General features: G+C 43.2%; 2 protein-coding genes across 13 annotated transcripts in view; one reads left to right on the top strand and one right to left on the bottom strand.

The window, feature by feature from the left end:
* Klhl18 (kelch like family member 18) overlaps window positions 1–16721 on the bottom strand; it is a 60091-nt gene extending 43370 nt beyond the window's left edge. Inside the window, exon 1 of one of the 3 annotated variants that reach the window (XM_034483762.2) lies at window positions 16487–16721. In XM_034483762.2, coding sequence (XP_034339653.1) covers window positions 16487–16615 — 129 coding nt within the window. In that variant the 5' untranslated portion in view covers window positions 16616–16721. The remainder of the gene's footprint in view (window positions 1–16486) is intronic. The other 2 variants (XM_034483763.2, XM_076917462.1) reach the window with 2 other exon arrangements.
* A 248-nt stretch (window positions 16722–16969) lies between these two features.
* The window catches only part of Kif9 (kinesin family member 9), a 52257-nt gene continuing 49806 nt past the window's right edge, over window positions 16970–19420 (top strand). For 2 of the 10 annotated variants that reach the window (XM_076917461.1, XM_076917451.1), the window contains exons 1-2: window positions 16979–17118; window positions 18007–18249. In XM_076917461.1, the coding sequence (XP_076773576.1) occupies window positions 18213–18249 (37 nt within the window). In that variant the 5' untranslated portion in view covers window positions 16979–17118; window positions 18007–18212. Of the gene's footprint in view, window positions 17150–18006; window positions 18250–19420 lie in introns of all 10 variants that reach the window. The other 8 variants (XM_076917450.1, XM_076917449.1, XM_076917454.1 and 5 more) reach the window with 7 other exon arrangements.

Consider the following 19420-nt stretch of genomic DNA (forward strand, 5'->3'; position numbering starts at 1 on the left):
ATGCATGTACACATGCATGAGCGAGACATACAAAGAGGCATGCGTGCGTGTGTGCACACACACAAACACAAATGAAATGAAGTAAAATTTAAAATGTAAAAGAATTGCCTTCAAGAATGAGCCAGAATTAGTTGTTCTTCCTCTGGTTATTACAACCATCTCCACGAACAAAAAAGGCAGAAAGTGCTGGTAAAATCCTGTGGATTTTTTATGATCCGGGGAGAAATCCTACCGTTTATGCTACAGATTTACCCCTAACCTCTGCCTTGACTCACAGATCAGTCATAGTTACTTTATTCACTTATTCATAAAGGTATGGTGGTTTGATAAGAGTGGCCCCCATGCTCATGAGTTTGATTGCTTGGCCTATAGGGAGGGGCACTATTAGCTGTGGTCCTGTTGAAGTAGGTGTGGCCTTCCTGGGGGAAGTTAGTCACTGTGGGGATGGGCTTTGAGAACTCAGTTTCCTTCTTCTGCCTGCAGATTAAGATATAGAACTCTCAGCTCTTTCTCCAGCACCATGCCAGCCTGGATGCTGTCATGTTTCCCACCATGATAATAATGGACTAACCCTCTGAACTGTAAGCCTGCTTTCCTTCATAAGAGTTGCTATGGTGGTGGAGTCTCTTCACAGCAACAGAGTAACTAAGACAGAAGGTGTGCATCTGTTTTGGTTCTGGGATCGACGAAGGGCCTGAGGTGTGCTGGACACTGTTCCTCATTGAGCTAATCCTCTCGCCACTCATAAGGTACTTGCAGAGTCAGAGCTTTAAGCAAGGGACTAGGCTGAGTGGGGAAGAGAGAGACCTTGGTTGACTTCAAGCATTTCCTCTTTTCTTTTTGGTTACTCTATTCTTACCATGTCAGCTCCCTGAAGGTTCCACAAAATAACAAACACACATATGTGCCTACCTCTGGCCCCATGTTTCTTCTTCTTTTCACTCCATACTTCTCCCTCTCCTGCTGGAATGAATTACTCCCTGCCTGTAGATCTCTATTCAGAGAGGCTATTCTGGCTCCTCTAGCAAAAACAGCATTTTCAGGCTCCTTATTTTGCTTACTTTCTTTTTTTTTTTTTTTCCAAGACAGGGTTTCTCTGTGTAGCCCTGGCTGTCCTGGAACTCACTCTGTAGACCAGGCTGGCCTCGAACTCAGAAATCCGCCTGCCTCTGCCTCCCAAGTGCTGGGGTTAAAGGCGTGTGCCACCACTGCCCGGCTTCTGCTTAATTTCTTCACAGACTTAACACTACTGAACATTCATAGCAGGTTTTTGGTTTGCTGTTTGCTGTCTCACTATGAGCAGAAGCTTATATTCACAAAGATTGTCCTTAAACATGGAAGACAGAGACACATGTGTTGAATAAGATAAAAAGTCATCCAGAAAGAGTAGGATAACAGAGTCAGGAAGCTGAGCGTGTGAGTACATATGTATGTGTTTCAGTTTGTTGGTTACACAATGATCATTCCTTAAGGTCTACAATAATTCTCTGGGAAGGCCAGCAAGACGACATAACAAATGTTTTTTCCAAGCACTTGCATAAGACGGGAGGCCTGAGTTCAATATCCAGAACCCATGCAAAAGCCAGAGGTTCAGGAATGTGAGTATCTGTAATCCCACAGTGAAGATGGGTGGCCAATCAGCAAAGTGTGCCATGTTAACACGTCTTACATATAACAGTGCTGGTGGGCTAGCTAGTTAATGCTGCAGGATATTTAATTACACTGTAAACCCTAAGATTGTATTGTTTTCTGGAAAAACCTATTTCTAGTTGTGGTGTGGCTCAGCCCTCAGCATAGACCTTTAATCCCTCTGGCTGGAATACAGACACGCCCTTAGTACACACCTTTAATTCCAAACAGTGAAGGTAAAGTTAGTTTGAAGAGGAAGCCCCCATGTTTATATGTGATGTCTAACTAGAAAAAAAGGGAGCAAAGGCAGATGGATCACTGTGAGTTTACGGTCAGCTTGGTCTATAGTGAATTCTGGGCCACTTAGGGCCACAGAGTGAGATAACTAATATGTGTATACAGAGTATGCATGTGTGTACATGTATTTATAAAGGTGTGTTTGCCCATGCTGGTATAAGTGGAAGCCAAAGGTTAATGTCAGAATGTGTTTCCTTGATTGTTTTCACATTTTTTAAAAAAGACAATGTCTTTTGAAAGAAATTATTAGTATTTCATCATTACCATCGAGATCACCATCACTGAGACAGAGGGATGGATGGAGGGAGAGGAAGAGGCCCTGAATCTAATGTTTTTCCTTTCATTCCTTCTTTGAGCATGACTACTAACAAACTACAAACAACCCCCACCCCCACCCCAAATGACTAAAACCCAGATGATACATATCAGGGCCCTAGCATTTATACCCTCTGAAATTTTACCAGAATCCCAAACATCACACAACTATAGAAACTGTCTACAGCTGGCAAAACCGTGCCTCTGGTAGTGCATGAGGCAAATCAGACTCAGCTGCTGAAGGTAGTATGAAGCAGCCCTACATCCGTATACCTGACATTAAAATAAAAGCACATTCTTATAATAGTTCTATGATCTTTAAAGAAGCCAAAATTCTCAAAATACCAAAAATACCACTACAAAAGGATCTTATGTAGCCCAGGATAGTCTCTCAATTTGGCTATGGAGTATGAACTTCTTACCCTGCCTCCAACTTCCAAGTGCCAGAACTAGGTGTGCATACCATTCCTTGTTCACAATTCAGCTCCTAACAGCTGAGTTTGCACACTACTCAAGTTAGTTACTTTTGCATCTCTGTAGCAAAATATCTGTCAGAAACAAGTAAGGGAAAGTTTTGAGGCTTGTGATTGGAGGAGATACAGTCCACCCTGGCTAGGGTGTGTCAGTGGAAGCATGAAGCCACTCATCATCCCCTTTTGGTTTTGTTTTCTGCAGCTAATTTTGTATTGCTGCGATAAAATACCGGGACCAAGACTTCTTATAGAAAAACGAGTTTATTTGGGCTTACAGTTTCAAAGGGGTAGAGTCCATGATAACAGAGCAAAGGCATGGTAGGAGGCTGAGGGCTCACATCTGAATCAAGCAGGAGCAGAGAGAGGGAATTGAGAGTGGTTCAAGTCGTTAAACTCAAGGCCCACCTTCAGTGACACCTCCTAAGTCTCCCAAACAGCACCATGAATGTAAACACTGGAGATGACTGAGGCTGTTTCTCACCCAAAACAAGCTATGTCCACTGTCAAGAAGCAAAGAGCCGGTGCTGGCTTCCTCTGTTTACCTTTTCATTCCATCCACGACCCTAACCCAAGACACGGTGCCACTCACGGTGCCACTCACAAGGGTGGGGCTTGTCATCTAAACCTTTCTGGAAATTCCCTCAGAAACATATCTGGGGTATGTGTATTTCCTGGGTGACTCCAAATCTAGTCAAGTTGATGATGAAGGATAACAAGCCTACCACAAGATCACAAATAAAGTACAGGAAAGATTACTTCTTAATATGAAATAGTTTTGATGGTTGTATTTGAATGCAGAGGCAAATTTGGTTTTAGTGTCAAAAAGCACTATGAATATTGACCTTGAGTTTGAACTCAGCTTGGTATACATAGTGAGGTCCTAATTTAAAAAAAAGAAAGAAAAAGAAAAGAAAAAAAGGAAGAAAGAAAGAAGACAGAGAGAGTGAGGGAGAGAGAGATGTAGGGATGTTTATATGCACTGTGTGAAGATGAGATGTGTTTTTGTCCTCCTTTGCCTGCCTAAGACACCTTCTGATTGGAAGTAATGGAGGATTAAAATTAAAAGCCACCGGGCAATGGTGGCGCACGCCTTTAACCCCAGCACTTGGGAGGCAGAGGCAGGCGGATTTCTGAGTTCGAGGCCAGCCTGGTCTACAGAGTGAGTTCCAGGACAGCCAGGGCTACACAGAGAAACCCTGTCTCGAAAAAAAAAAAAAAAAACCACCCCCCCCCAAAAAAAAAGCCTATGGCCTATAGCAAGGAGGCAGGGGGAACTCTGGGAAAGAGTCATGCTGGGAAACATTGACCATAAAGATAAAGGGGGAGTCAGACCTATGAAACAGGAGAGGTAACCAACCATGTGGCAGAACTTGGATTAGTAAAAGTGGAGTTACAATTGAGTTACAAGGTAGCTGGGAACAAGCCTAGCTTAAGGTCTGGACATTAATTCATAAATTAAAAAAGCCTCTGGGTCATTATTCAAGAGCTGAGGTGGACATAGAAAAAGCCCAAATGGTTACAAATGGCGTCCTTTGTAAGGGTTCGTAAAATCCAAGCTTAGAGGCTGAGAAAAAGTCGTGGGTAGAAAGGTGGGGAAAAAAGAAAAGAGCAATTTCCAAGCCAGGGTAGAAGGTGGTCCTTTAAGAGAGTGAGTGACCAGAGCCTTAGAGCACTTCCCAGGTGTGGCAGAGTGACTGGCTGAGCAGTACCCAGTTAGATCCCTCAGCCAGCAAGTGGAAAAGCCTGCAGCGTCCCAGAGCTAGGACAGAGGAGTGGCTGAGGTCAGCCTTCAATACTTGCTACTTGGTGAGGGGCATGGCTGCTTAAGAGCTCCCGTGGAGTGACACGCTATTCTGTGAGCTTCGTCTTAGAGCCCCAGGCTGGGGCCCAAAGCCATGTTTCCACAGTGGGCAGAAGTCAGAGGACAGGGCATGTGGGCCTGGAGTTGCCAGTGGGTGCCCAGGGGTGAAAGCTTTCATCTTACAGAGGCTTGGCAGGGCAGAGAAGCCAGCTCAAGGCTCATGGCACCAGAACCACTCATTCCACCTCTTCCCTGTGAGCAAAGGGCTGTAGCTTGAGGTACAAGCCAAACAGCTCGAAGTAGACAACAACCAGAAGAAATCCAATCCCAGACACGAGCCTTTGACCAGGTAAAAATCTTTGGAATTCTGCTTAAATGCTAAAGAAAGAAAAAAACTGAATATAGAAAGTCATAGGGAGAAATAGTACATCAAGTCTCTGACGGAAGGAAGGAGAGAGTTAGAGATTAAAAAAAGAAAAATATTTTCTATGTTAAAAATGAAAAAAATGCAATGACAGGGCATTTGGATTCTGTATAATTTTGTTTCGCTTATCAGTTTACAAATAATTATATTTTCAATAATGATTGAATGTTATATATCCTTTTTAAGAGAGACCATAACAAAGTGAACTTAGATAATAAAGAACTGAAAAAAAATCCTTGGTTAATTACAAACAATACAACAAAGTTTAGACAATCCTTTGAATCATAAAAATTCAGAGGAATGTAATCTAAAGCCTACATACAGTGCCACCTTGTGCCACAACTGCAAAATGGCAACCCATAGAGATGCAACATTCTGCATCAAGAGTACAGATCGTTTCAGGACGCCATCTTTGAGCCATGTCATATAATAGCATATGTGTTTCATTTTGTAGAGTTTGGGGAATTAAAGTATGTACATGTGTTAATGCATCATACAATTGACTGCTATTCAGGATTTCAATGGGCTTCTGCCCTGAGTTTTGAAAAGGCTGATTCTGAGATTGCACATGTTTAAAAGATGATGGCTATCTTGGAAATATTTTTACAGACTGAAGCTGATGATGCTTTGACATGTGTATCCATTAAAATAGAACAATTTTTAGACATTATGGCATACAGAATGTTACAAATATGTCTTTTTTTAAGACTATTTTTTAAATATATATTTTATTTATTTCATGTATATAACTATATTGTAGCTGTCTTCACACACCAGAAGAGGGCATCAGATCTCATTACAGATGGTTATGAGCCACCATGTGGTTGCTGGGAATTGAACTCATGACCTCTTGAAGAGCAGTCAGTGCTCTTAACCACTGAGCCATCTCTCCAGCCCCACAAATATGTCTTAAAATCCTACAGGTCAATTATAAAAGGATTTAGCTACACTTTAAAGGAAATTCTCATACAACAGAAGGGACATATGGCATCTCCAAGAGATAGGTTAAACAATGCTTTATTGACTTTAAACTTTAAGTGTCAATGAGACAGACAGCACAATTGCTGGAAAAAAAACTGGGTTTTAGAAAGGACTGCTGATTATATATATATATATATATATATATATATATACACATATATATATATATATGCACATATACACAGTAACTTCAGAATGGAAGGCAGGAAAGGTGTTGTGTTGGGGAAGATGTTTTGTATTTGTTACACAGGAAGTGAAAAGCTTTAATTCCTTCACAATTAATAAAGATTAGATTTGACTGGAAGAGACCTCCTGAAAATCTTGGCAGCAGACATGAAGGAAAAACCAAGAACAAAACATGTACAGTATGTGCTGACCTCTCCAAATGGGAACAGCTGAGACTGGCTGAGACTGACTGAGACGTGGATGTCTCAGTCAGTGCTTCAGCTTGAATGGCCAATACATGTGGGCAACAGAGCGCTCAGGACCTATTATTATATGCCATCCTTTCAAATGGCATAGGTGAAAATCTGTATTACAGTTTGGGTACAGTCCAAACAGACTTATAAAGTTTAATGTCTTTCTCCTGCTTGAACCTAGAGCAGAGAATCACCTTTAGCTGAACTGTGTCCACTGCACATCCCATACATGTGTTGATGCAGAAATGTGTATTACTTTTGAAAGTCTATATGTTTAAAGAGTGAAAGGACCAGACACCACAGGAGACAAGACAAGCAGCCCAGATGATTCAACCACACAGACAGCCTCAAGTGCTGTTTTCCTTAAAAACCTGAATCTAGAACAACTTCAATACAGCTAGCTAAGATCATCTAGCCTCAAAGACTGTTCTAGCCAAGACTTCAATTAAGTCCTGTACTCTCCCATCACAGAGAGACTGGACAGCAAATGATACAGCTAACTTTCTTGATTGGTTAAAATAAAAAGTCTATGGCCTATAGCAAAAGGGAGAGAGAGAGAGTAACTCTGGGAAACAGTAAGGTTTGGGAACCCTGGCCACCAAGATGCAGAGGAAGTCGAACCTATGAAACTGAGGAGGGGTAACCAGCCATGTGGCAGAACTTAGATTAGTATAAACAGGATAACTGAGTTACGAGGTAGCTGGGAACAAGCCTAGCTTAAGGCCTAGGCATTAATTTGTAAATAAATAAGCCTCTGCATCATTATTCAGGAACTTAGGTGGACAAAGAAAAAGCCCAGCTGGCTACAGAGAGAAGAGAAAGGGACTGTGTGATCGTTCAGTGAGCATTACTGTCTAGTCCTCCGACAATGTGAGTTCTATCCCTGGGGCTCTAGGAGGTAGACTGGGAGAAGTAACTCCCACATGTAGTTCTCTGACCGCTGCATGTACTCTGAGGCATGTTATCACTCCCTCCACAATAATAAATGAATATATTTTAAATTTTTACATAGAAACATATATATATATACATACATATATATATATATATATATATATATAGAGAGAGAGAGAGAGAGAGAGAGAGAGAGAGAGAGAGAATATAGATACAGCTGAGCATGTGGCTCACGCTAACAATGTCTGCATTCATAAAACCGAGGAACACGACTGTCAATGCCAGCCTAGGCTACATAGTGAGCTCTAGGTTAGCCCAAGCTACAGAATCAGACCTTATCTAAAAAACAAACAGAGTAAAGCAAAACAAAACAAAATAAAAAAGCACTTTATTTGGTGTGTATGTGCATGTGCAAGAGTGGGGTGTACATGTGGGTACACGTGAGTATGGAGGTAAGAGGGCAATGTCTGGGATCATTCTTCAGCACTGTGCATCCACTTCACTGGCCTGGAACTTGCCAAGTAGGGTAGGATGACTGGCTGGTGAACCCCAGGTATGCACCTGTCTCTGCAGCACCATGCCCAAACTTTGGTTCTGGGAAGCAAATTCACCCTCAGCTGACAAGTCAAGCACTTTACTAGCTAAGCCATCTCCCTAGCTGCATTTCAACCACTTCTGCAAGTAGCCTGGCATCCTCAGCTTCAAATGAGAAAGAAAGGGAATTTGGTGCTTTTCATTAACAATTTGGAAATATTCAACTTCATGCTATAACGGAGCTATGAGACTTTAGTATCAAAATTGAGAGTTTTTAATAAAGCCGTCTGTCTTTACTGTGTTTCTTCCTATAGCACTAGAGTCAGAAACCAGGGCCTCCCTTGTGGGACACTCGGAGTGCATGTCCCACGGCTAACTCCATCTCTAACCCCGTAGCCATACCGTTTAGTAGGAGACACTTCCAATTCCTAGATACTGTATATAGAGCCACAAAGTAATTGTCACTGTACCCTACAAAAACTTCAGCTCTCCAAAGGTCCATTAAAACACCCTGAGGCCAATAAGCTGTAGCCAACTGTGTTCCAGACTTCCCTGTGTCCACAGTTTTATTAGAACACAGCCGCACCAGTTTCTAACTGTATGGTGCAGAACAGCTTTTCAAGCTACGCGCAGTCACACTGAAACTCTATTACCTAAAATCCCCAAATCCTTACTAAGTTTTCTAGCTCATAGCTCACACACATTTGATTCATTCATTTTGTTCTCAACTGGAAGAAATGATGCAGTCAGCTGTTTGGGGTATTCTCTCTACGGTCTTGCTGGCACATACGATAACCGCAAAGAAGCTGGATGGTCCCATGCCAAAGAGGCAAGAGCGCCAAAAGTCAACAAGTTGAAAGTAGGAAGGTGGGGGCCACGCTCATAGTTTAGGAAAGTCTGGGAATGTGCTTTAGAAAAACAATGTGGTTTCATTTTGCAGTCATCAAGCTGAACCAGGTAGGGCTAAGAGAAAACAAAGAAGTCTCATACACACAATAAAGGAACTGTCTATGGTGAGAAGTGTCCCCAAACATGGGCTTCTGACAGTCATCCACCCAGCCAAGCTCCAGAAGTGTCAGGGAACCCCATGGATGTCTCGCTAGTGGTAACAGGTTTTCCAGACTGCTGAGCCTCCAGCTTCCCATAACGTCAGGTGTCAGGCAGCATTCATTAAGTGCATAGTCTCTCACATCCGCTCAGTCAGTGTCCAAATGCTAACAGCACCGTCCAAAATGTAATTCAAACAAGAAAGAGATCAAAGCCCCTTTTCCCTTCCTCTCTCCCTTTCCGTTTTGCTTTGAGACAGTCTCACTTTGTAGCCAAGACTGGCCTGGAATTTACTAGGTAGCCCAGGCTGACCTTAAGTTGGTGGCAGTCTCCAGTTTCAGCCTCCCATGCTTTGGGATTACAGGCAAGAGGCACCACACCTGGGTAAAAGTAAGCTTTTGCTGACTATTGAGTTCTTGCCACAAAGTGCTCTGCTCCTCAAGGAGTGCATTCTTCCTTTTAACTACTTTAGAGACCAGGCTAAAATTCAACACTACTTTAAAAAGTTGGGAGAAAGTCTTGGGAATAAACTAATTAATGAGCGTTCAGAAGTTTAAGTTTTCCTATACAAAATCATTTCAAAATAAAAAAGAATTCAAAACATATGTCTCCATGTATGTGGCATGGCAACTCATGCCACAGTCTCAGCACTCTGAGGCTGAGGCTGGAAGGTCACCAAGTCTGAGGCTGTCCTGCTACAAAGTGAGTTTCCGGCCAGTCTGAACTGCAGAGCGAGTCTCTGTCTCATAGCTATCCCCACTCCCAACACCCCCCCCCCAAAAAAAAAGGAAAGAAAGAAGAGAAAGAAAGAAAGAAAGAAAGAAAGAAAGAAAGAAAGGGAGAAAGAAAGAGGTTACATCTAGAAATCAGCCAAAAAGTCTCTCTTTTCGTCTCTGTGCAACAGGCTGTGCTGAATTTAGACACACTAGCATCACTGCCTTCCAGGCTCACAAGTGACACTAAGGCGGTTTGGTTGGTTTGGTTGTATCCTGCTCTGTTTGCTTCATGCCATCCGCAAAGCAGATGAGTAATCTGACAAAGGGCATAAAAGCAAAAGCATCACTTCCACCCATACAAAAAGAGCGGCGCTGGATCTCAGCTAATACCGTTTTGTGCCTTGGATAAATCCCTTAATAGCTCTAAGCTTTAAGCTTTTCACTCTACAAAATAAATGGCTTTAGTAGAGACCTGTATGGATTCCTTTTAACATGGTTATTCTAGCTCTATAATTACCCTGTATTATACAGTATACCATACATAACAAAACCGACATGCACCAGCAAGTCCTGACTTCATTTCCTTCTCCACCAACTCTTCTATTAAAGACAGGGTACAACTTCAGACTCACATGTGTAGCACTTCAAGCCAGCTTCAGGGGAGATTCTGTGCCTGGATCTAGTGGACCTAAAGGAAACATTCTAATACTGTGTCCTTCACTCACAGAAAAGACATTCCCTACAGGAGAGATGGCTGTCAGGTCAACTATGTGCCACACACACAAGCCCCTTGGATTTGAGTTCAACTCTTGGAATCCACAAAAAGGAGGAAGAATCGACTCCACAAAGTTGTGTGTGTCACAGCAAAGTGTGCACCCCACACCCACCCACCCACACATCACACAAGCACATAGCCCTTCCCCTCTGTCCTCTAAACTTACAGGTCTGTGAATGCTAAATATATAGGGTTGCTAGTAGTCTCTGGTTCTGCTTTCACAGATATAGAAGAAAAAGAATATGTCAGTTGAGGGGAATAAAACCCCTGCAGCCTTGAGATCTCAGGAGAAAAGATGCAACCTAGACCTGGGAGGTGGGGCTTCTGCCCAAATGGCTGGACCCAGGTGAACCTGATGCACACTGCTGGGACCTTGGAACTCTTGTCAGATGCATGGAGATGAGATGGGGAGGAAAGCTGAGAACCACAGACACAAACTGCTCTATCCAGACCTCAGTCACATCCCACAGGTTGCCAAGAAGCCCTGTACTATCCTCCTTGCCATTAAGGGAAAGGACTTGTTAAAGAGAACCATTAAGGCTTTTTGTTTCGTATCTAATTAGTTCATATTCAGAACAAAACAAAAACTACTCAGGAGGCAGAGACAGGCAGGAACTCTGAGTTCCAAGACCAGCCTGGTCTACGGACCTAGTTTTAGGACAGCAAAGGCTAAACAAATAAACCCTGTCTTGAAAAAAAAAAAAATCAATCAATCAACCAACCAAAAAAGATCAAGTGATCACGTGATTACAATAAAAAAAGGGTTTTTTAAATTCTAATTTTAGCTGGGCAGTGGTGGTGCACACCTTTAATCCCAAGCACTTGGGAGGCAGAGGCAGGCGGATTTCTGAGTTCAAGGCCAGCCTGGTCTACAGAGAGAGTTCTAGGACAGCCAGGGATATACAGAGAAACCCTGTCTCGAAAAACCAATCAATCAATAAATAAGTAAATAAATAAATATTCTATTTTAATTAACTAATAAATTTAGAGATAGGGTCTCTCTATTTAGCTCTGGCCTAGAACTCACAGAGATCCACCTGCCTCTGCCTTCAGAGTGCTGGGATTAAAGGTGTGTGCCACTACACCTGGGTAAAATGTAATTTAAAAACAAAACATATTAGCTTATATATTGCAAGATTCTTTTTTTTCACATTTTTTTAAATTTTATTTTATATTTTATTTACATTTAAGATGTCATCCCCTTTCCCCATTTTCCCTCCCTAGAAAACCCCTGTCCCATGCCCCCCCTTTCCTTTTTGCTTTTATACAATTTTTTTAAATGTTAATCAAAGGATTTATAAGTTTGGTAATACTCAATCAGAAGCGTAACCCAATACCCAACCTAGACATATTAGCTTATATATTAGTTAAAGATATTAGTTAATATATTACTCTTTTCTGTCACACTTCTACTTAACTATCCAATAGGCTCCTAGGGAATTTACGTTTAAATAGTTCCAAAAGGAAAATTAAATCTAGGCTCAAGTGTCAGCAGAGAACTTTGAGGGTGTGAGAAAACCATGCATGTTCACTTTCAGTCTTCCTCAAGACAAGAGGAAAGAGGGGAGCTTTAGCAAGAATGGGCACGGTTGAACTAAAGTAGCTTAAATCAGTCACAAATGAGTAACTGAAGTAAATTCAGACTCTTAGTGACAGAAGACTCTACACAAGACCGTGGAAACTACAAGTCTAACCCTAATTTTGCCTAATTCAGCCTGTGACCTTGAACAAGACCTTTCTGGGCTTTGGTCTCAACTGTTAAATGCAAGCTATTGAAGCACAGCAGTGGACTGCAAACTCTTTGAAGGCAAGGGGCATAAATAAACTAAAATAAATTCAAAACTGCACACTGAAACCAAGTGTGGTGGGGCACCGTCATCAGTTAGAAGTTATTCTCAGCTACATAGCAAATGCAAGCCAAACTCAGCATAGCTGAGACCCTGCCTCAAAAAACAAACACAAATAGCTGGGCATAGTGGGACAGGCCTTTAACCACAGCACTTGGCAGGCAGAGGCAGGCTAACCTCTATGAGTTCAAGGGCAACCTGGTCTACACAGTGAGTTCCAGGACAGCCAGAGCTACATAGCGGGTAACTATTTTGAAAAACAAAAACAAACACAAACAAAATAAAACAAAATCCTGCAAATGGAACACATAACATTTGTTTATACTTTGTCTTAGCTAAGGTTCCATTGCTGTGAAGAGACACCATGACCAAAGCAACTCTTATAAAGGATATTTACTTGGGGCTAGCTTACAGATTCAGAGGTTCAGTCCACTATCATCAAAGTGGGAAGCATGGCAGCCTCCAGGCAGGCATGGTGCAGGAGGAGCTGAGAGTTCTACATCTTATTTGGAAGGCAGCTAGGAAAAAACTGGCATCCTCAGGCAGCTAAAAGGAAGCTCTCAAAGCCCACCCCTACAGTGACACACTTCCTCCAAAAAGGTCATACCTACTTCAATAAGGCCGTATCTCCAAATAGTGCCACTCCCTGGGCCAAGCATATTCAAACCACCACATACTTTATTTAGAAATATCATTAAATTATTACTAATATCAGATGCACCTATAGTCCCAGCTATTTGGGAAACAGAGACATGTGCTTGAGCACAAAAGTTTAGGGCCAGCCTGCTCAACACATTAATCTCTTTAAATATTATTATTACAGGCGTGAGAGCTGGCTCTGTGGTTAAGAGCAATGGCTGCTCTTCCAGAGAACTCAGGTTCAATTCCCAGCACCCACACAGCAACTCACAACTGGCTGTTATTCTGCTTCTGAGGGATCCAACTCCCTCTTTAGCCTTTAAGGGCACCTGGCACACAAGTGGTATACATCCGTACATGTAGGGAAAAACATCCATATACATAAAAACAAACAAATAGGAAATATAGCTGGGTGGTGGTAGCATATGTCTTTAATCCCAGCACTTGGGGTGGGTGGATTTCTGAGTTCGAGACCAGCGTGGTCTGCAAAGGAAGTTCCAGAAAAGCCAGGACTACACAGAGAAACCCCATCTCAAAAAACCAAAACAACAAAAAATGAACACACACAATAAATAAATACATAAATAATAAAACACAAACACCTACTATTAACTGAGCATTTGTTACATGAAGTTTGAAGTTTATTAACTAATTGAATCATTAGTAGTCAGGTAGGTAACGATGTCCATTCACTGAGGAATAAACTGACTCACTAGAATTTAAGGAATTTAAGTTTTGTTAGCTATGAAGTGGCAGAGCCAGAATTCAGATCCAGGCAGAGCCTGTGCCATACTGCCTCTCAGACCACAACAGCAAAGTTCCCAAGGAAAACACAGCACAGAGAGAGTACAAATGCCAGCATACTCGTACAAGATGAAAAGCAGACAAGTTAGTGCCTGACTTAGATGGAGAATTCTGAGCATCCCAGAGGTCAAACACCTGCAGAACAACCTCCTAGTCTAAGCATTAGGAACACTCGACTCCTCTGCATGTGTCATGAGGAGGGGCCCAGAACAGGCAGTACTGGTCCTCTCTACCACGCAAGCAACTGCTCTGTCACTGCCCTAACAAAAAACAGGTGGTTTACACTTTGAACAGGATGAACTCCTTGACTCCAGACTTGGGTAACTAGGGCATTACTGAATACAAAGACGATTCATTGATTCTGAATACATCCTGAGAGGACAAGTCCTTTATTTTATAGCAATGGTTTTCACATGTGGTCCTAGAGGAAGACTGCATCACTGGTGAACTCGATGGGGCTCATGCCAAACCTATGAATCAGAAATCCCAGGGTGAGTGATAATGAACACGGCCATCAGGTGAGTCTCATATCTGAAGTTTGAAAACAACTACCCTAATAGGGGGGCAACTAGTTACCAAACCACCCTATGCCAAAAACCTTTAAACAGTTCTTTAGAGCCTGCTTATTTAAAAAACAGCCTGGATTCACCAGCAGTTGGAGGAAAAGAGTAAACTTTGAGAAACCAAGACAGATGTTGCAAAGCAGCTTTTGTGAATAGTAACTATAGCGTTGGTGTGCTGGGCCTTTCTATGGCTCCTTTCACCAGAGTTCTCCTGAGACTTTATAGAAGGGGGTTTGAGAACCAGTGAGAGAAACATTATCTATAGTCATGTCTAGCTCTAGACTTCTAGACTATGCTTTTACACAGTCCTCATGACCCTGACCTGACACTAGCAAAGTAACTGAGACTTGCACTCTCAGTCAGAACGAAGTTTGAATGATACAATTGTTCCTTTGCCTGAACGGAAAACATGTCACAGGGGAAAAAAAAAAATCATACAAGCAATTTCTGCTGTAGGTTTGGTAGATTCAGCATTTATGTTGAATGTGGAAGCAAGGTGTACTGCTTTATGGAAGTAAGTATCTGTGACCACACTCTGTCTACCATGTTGGTTCTTTCACTGGCTCATCTTTGTAGCCTGACTCTTTAAAAAAAAATTCCTTATCTGTGTCTGTGTGCTTTTGTGTGTGTGTGCAGATGCCACAGCACACTTATTGAGGGCAGAGGGCAATTTTCAGGAGTCAGTGCTTGCCTTCCACTCTGTGGGTCCCAGGGATTAAACTCAGGTCATTAGGCTTGGCAGCAAGTGCCTTTACCCACTCAGCTTATCACCAGGACACAGCCTAAATCCTAACCCAAAACTTCTTTCTGATTACTGCCTTTCATTGGTCTCTACTCATCCCAAATGTCAGGGCCACAGTTAAATCATTCTGCTTCCAAATCTCTACTGGCCTTGCCATCTTCTGCATCCTTTATCCAACTTCATTTTCTTAATCCTCTTGGTTTTCCTGTCTCATCTGAGAAGATCTGCCCCTTCTCAGACCATTCCGCTATTCTAATAGAGAACCATTTCTTTCAGGATTGAAGAAAACGTTAACATAGGTGTTATACAAAGAATACCAAATATCTAATCCTCACCAATTGTGAGATTTAAGAATTATCTTTAAGCTGAGTGGTGGAGGCTCACGCCCTGATTCAAAAAGCCAAAAACAAACAAACAAACAAAAAAACAAAAACAACTTTATTTTCACATTTCGAAATTTAAGCTTAGAGAGATTAAGTCATGTGCCCAAGATTACAGCTAGTATGATCTGTCTCCAAAGCCAGTCTCAGGTTGTTTTGCTTTTTAAAGTTCCAAACCATTAACCTTTTTTTTTTTTTTTTTTTTTTTTTTTTTTTTTGAGTCAGGGTTTCTCTGTGTAGACCTGGCTGTCCTGGAACTCACTCTGTAGACCAGGCTGGCCACGAGATCCGCTTACCTCTGCCTCCCCAGTGCTGGGATTAAAAGCATGTGCTACCACTGCCCAGTCACCACCCTACTCCTACCAGTCTGACTCGAATATATGAAGAAGCAATGCATCCTGAACCGAGTAGAAAATAAAGTTTAAGAGGTGTCTGTGTCTTTCTGTTGTTTTGAAACAGGAAGAGGGAGTGTCACGCACAGACAGTAAGAGCCTTCCAGGCAAGGTCCAACAGGAAAAACCACAGGCAGGCAGTATCTCCCCACCTGGAGGGATCCACCTGGCTCAGCAGGGCACCCAAGACCAGAATTCTGGATGGAAACAGGTGGAGAATATATCTCTCATATCTCTCCCCCCAAACAGTCCTTTAGCCTGGCCTCCATGACCTTTTAAGGTGGTGACAGTAGATTGTTTTCCAGCGTGGATCAGAGTAGCCACATCAAAAGATTTCCAGATCCGATTCTAAAAGCGCCAAGGGCAAGCAATGACTCCTGAAGAGAAGGCTTTTACAGTTAGCATTTACAACAGCGCAGCCAACTTCAAGGAATGACTTTATGACAAGATAGGATGTTTTAGTGGTACCCATCGGAATGTGGAGTCAGCCACCGCCCCTTCCTCCATAGGCCGGCTGTAAGAACGTTTTCTCTTGTCTGTATGACAGAAAAGGAGGCGGATATCCCAATGTCTCCAGCTCTTAGGGCGTCAGAGGCACGCCTCTCAATCTTTCCTTCCAATGGCTGAACGGCTGTCCTCTCTACTCTCCCAACTTGGCCTCATTCCCCTTCTGAGCTTGGCACCGCTCTCTACTACTCTGTTCCCCTCTAACCTTTCTCCACCTACAGTCTGGACCACTCTTCCCCTGTCCACCACCCTTTTCTTCCCGCTCAGTCCCTTTCCCCTCAGCCAGCCACCGCCCAGACCATGGTACCTTGAGCGTCACGTCGCATAGCTTGCCCTGCCGCCGGATCTCCTCCATGACGCCGTAGCCGCGACTAGGCAACTCCGACACGGAGAAATGCACCAAGTCCTCCAGCTCCTCCGCACCGTCCTCCACCATCTTCCCCGGCCACCGCAACTGCGCAGGCCTGGCCGGCAGGCTTCACACTAACCAGGGCGGGGCAAGGGCGCACGCTGACGGCAGCCCGGAACGCGAAGCCGGAATCTCATTGGCCTGAGCGGCCACCGTACTCACAAAGTCCTCTACACCGGAAGTCTCACTGCCCCGCTTCCTGGTTCATACATAGCCTTCTTTTCCCTGGAACCTATACTCCGTCTTCGTATATACAGAAACTCTTAAGCCTTCCAGGTTAATTGACTCCATCTCTGTCTTCTTTGTTCAGCCCTGACTTTTCCTGTACCTTTAACGGTACAGGAAAACGGAGAAATGTGAACTTAAATTCCGCTACCACCCTACACTACTTCCGTAATCCCTGCAGGCTTCCCGTTGCCATGGCGACTGTGTACACAGCTGGTCGGCTAGCTGTCCCGGTTGCGTACAGCGCTCCCTTAAGTTGCTGCAGTTATAGCGGTCGCTCTACCCGAGCGCCGCTGCCTCGCGAGGTGAGCAGTGGTCACGAGCCGGTGGCGTTAGGTAAAAGGGAAACCTGGTGGGGATATTCCCCCCTGGCTGCTATCAGTGGCTGGGTTCCTAACTCCTTTGGCTTTTTTATTTGTAAAAAAGACCCGAGGCACCACTGGAGAGCGTGTTATCGCTGAGCTTATTTCAGCCTGGTCGCAGTTTAGGGGAGCTAGGAGTTTTTGATGTTCCTTAGTCAGGAGTCTCCACCGGGATCCCACGACTCGCCTTAGACAGAAAGGGCATGAGGTTGAGTGTCAGGTCATTAAGACAAGGTGTCATCACTTAAAGCTTTTGAGCTACCGAAGAGGAAAACCCTCTAGAGGGGGACGGGAATAGAACCAAGGCCGTCCACACACATTTTAGAAAAGCATTCACCACACACTGGGTGAGAAAAAGGACAGTGGCCAGTTTTGCCTGGATGCCAATTTCGGGTTCATTTCATGCTGTGTTACAATAGGACCCTGTGTTGTGGCTTTAGAGGGTGTTGTTTCTTAGGCAGTCTTTGTCCCTGATAGAGGTAAGAGCATGGTAGATATGGACCCCTAGTGCCTATCAGTAATCATCCCACTGACTTCTTGTCAAGCCTTCATGGGTGTTAATGTATATCCTGCTTCTTCCCAAGCCCAAAACAAATGAAGAAACACTGAACCTCTTGCTCAACACAGAGGTCTCCTGATAGCCCCTCAGAGTCACTTTATTATGTATGAAGTATGTAAGGATTGTGTTCAGAAGACTGGGTGTGTTGAGACTGAACATGGCTTCTTGTACTGGGAGCTCAAGTATTCTCTCCAGAACGCTGCAAGTTCAGGGGTTAGAATAGTGTGTGGGGAGGGGGAAGTGACATATCACATACCTTGGAACTCTCTCAGTAGTGGCTGAAGATGGACCCACCTATGGAGATTCAGTCACCCTCTGACTTCCAGCCATGAGTGTCACCATCAACTACCATTTCTTGAGCACATGGTGTGTGCTGGGCGCTGTTCTGGACCTTGTGGGGGGAATCACAAGAGATAAAAGACAGCATCCTTGTCCTCAAGCAGCTTGTAATTTGATTTGGGAGTTGAAGCCCACATAAATGAAGCGACATAAGAACGGTAACAAACAGTATCTCAGTAAGTGTGAAATGGCATGTGCTTTGGATGCGCTGCTGACTAGTGGACTCGTGAGAGGAGTATAGACCATTGGAAAGGCTAGTTGCCGGCTGTGTTTGACTCCAGGAGTGCTCCATGGCATGAGCTTCTAAAGGACCTTGGAAAGGATGGATGGGGGGCTGCATGTGCATGTGCATTGGAAGTTTTAGGGCAGAAATGGAGAAAGTTCTGAAACAGTCTTTGAGCTGTCCTGTGAACCTGCTTCTAGAACTCTTTGGATTGTTTGTAATTCCTTCTAGATGTTATACTCAACGGCACTGGAACCTTCCTGGGCAGGAAGATAAGACTCTTGGGGTTATGTTCAGAAAGGTTTTCCAGAGCTGTAGAGATTGAGTATTGAGTAAAAAGCTCAGATCTCATCCGGAGGTACAATCCCCAACACTTGGGAAGCTAAGGCAAGAGAATTGTGAGTTCAAGGGCAGCCTGAGCTACACAGTGACACCCTATCTCAAGGAAAACATTTTTTTAAAAAAAAATCATGAACAAACCATTTCTCTCTTCTACCCTCAATTTCTCAGTAACATAAGTCAAAGTGAATTTGGAACTGAAACCTTCAGTCTCCTTAGTTTGGGGTCCATGTTAGAGCTCCATGTGATTGTTTTTCCCTAGAGCTCAATTTTGCAGACAAAAAAAAAAAAGTTCAATCAGACTATGTTCTTTTCTTACCCCAATATTTTTTTCAGATTAATTTTCCCAAAACAAAAAAATTGTGAAAGATCCAAGGGTGCTAGAAAAAGACATATGAAACAGTGACTTGAGGAATGTAGGACTCCTCTGTGATGGGCAAAAGCAGGGGCACTTGCTTGCTTTGACAGCTGAAGTACCAATGACGGGTAACACTTTCATTTTATCCACATCACTGAAACTGTAAGCTGGAAGGGCAGCACCTGCTTCTGTGGAATGCTTAACACTGTGGTGATGATGGCTAATGTATTTGCAAGAGGAAATGATCCCAAGTTGTGTCTAGATGTGGGAAAGCCATCACTACTTTTAAAATCTAGAGTAGTTTTTTGTTAGGCAGCACTACTGCCGCTCTATTAAGAGAAGTACATGTAAAATGTTACTATTATTTATTTAATATGTTTTAAATATTTTGTTATAGTTTATTTCGGTGTGTAGTGTGTGTGTGTGT

Source organism: Arvicanthis niloticus, chromosome 21 (genome assembly GCF_011762505.2).
Source record: "Arvicanthis niloticus isolate mArvNil1 chromosome 21, mArvNil1.pat.X, whole genome shotgun sequence".
In the NCBI taxonomy this organism is placed as follows: domain Eukaryota; kingdom Metazoa; phylum Chordata; class Mammalia; order Rodentia; family Muridae; genus Arvicanthis; species Arvicanthis niloticus.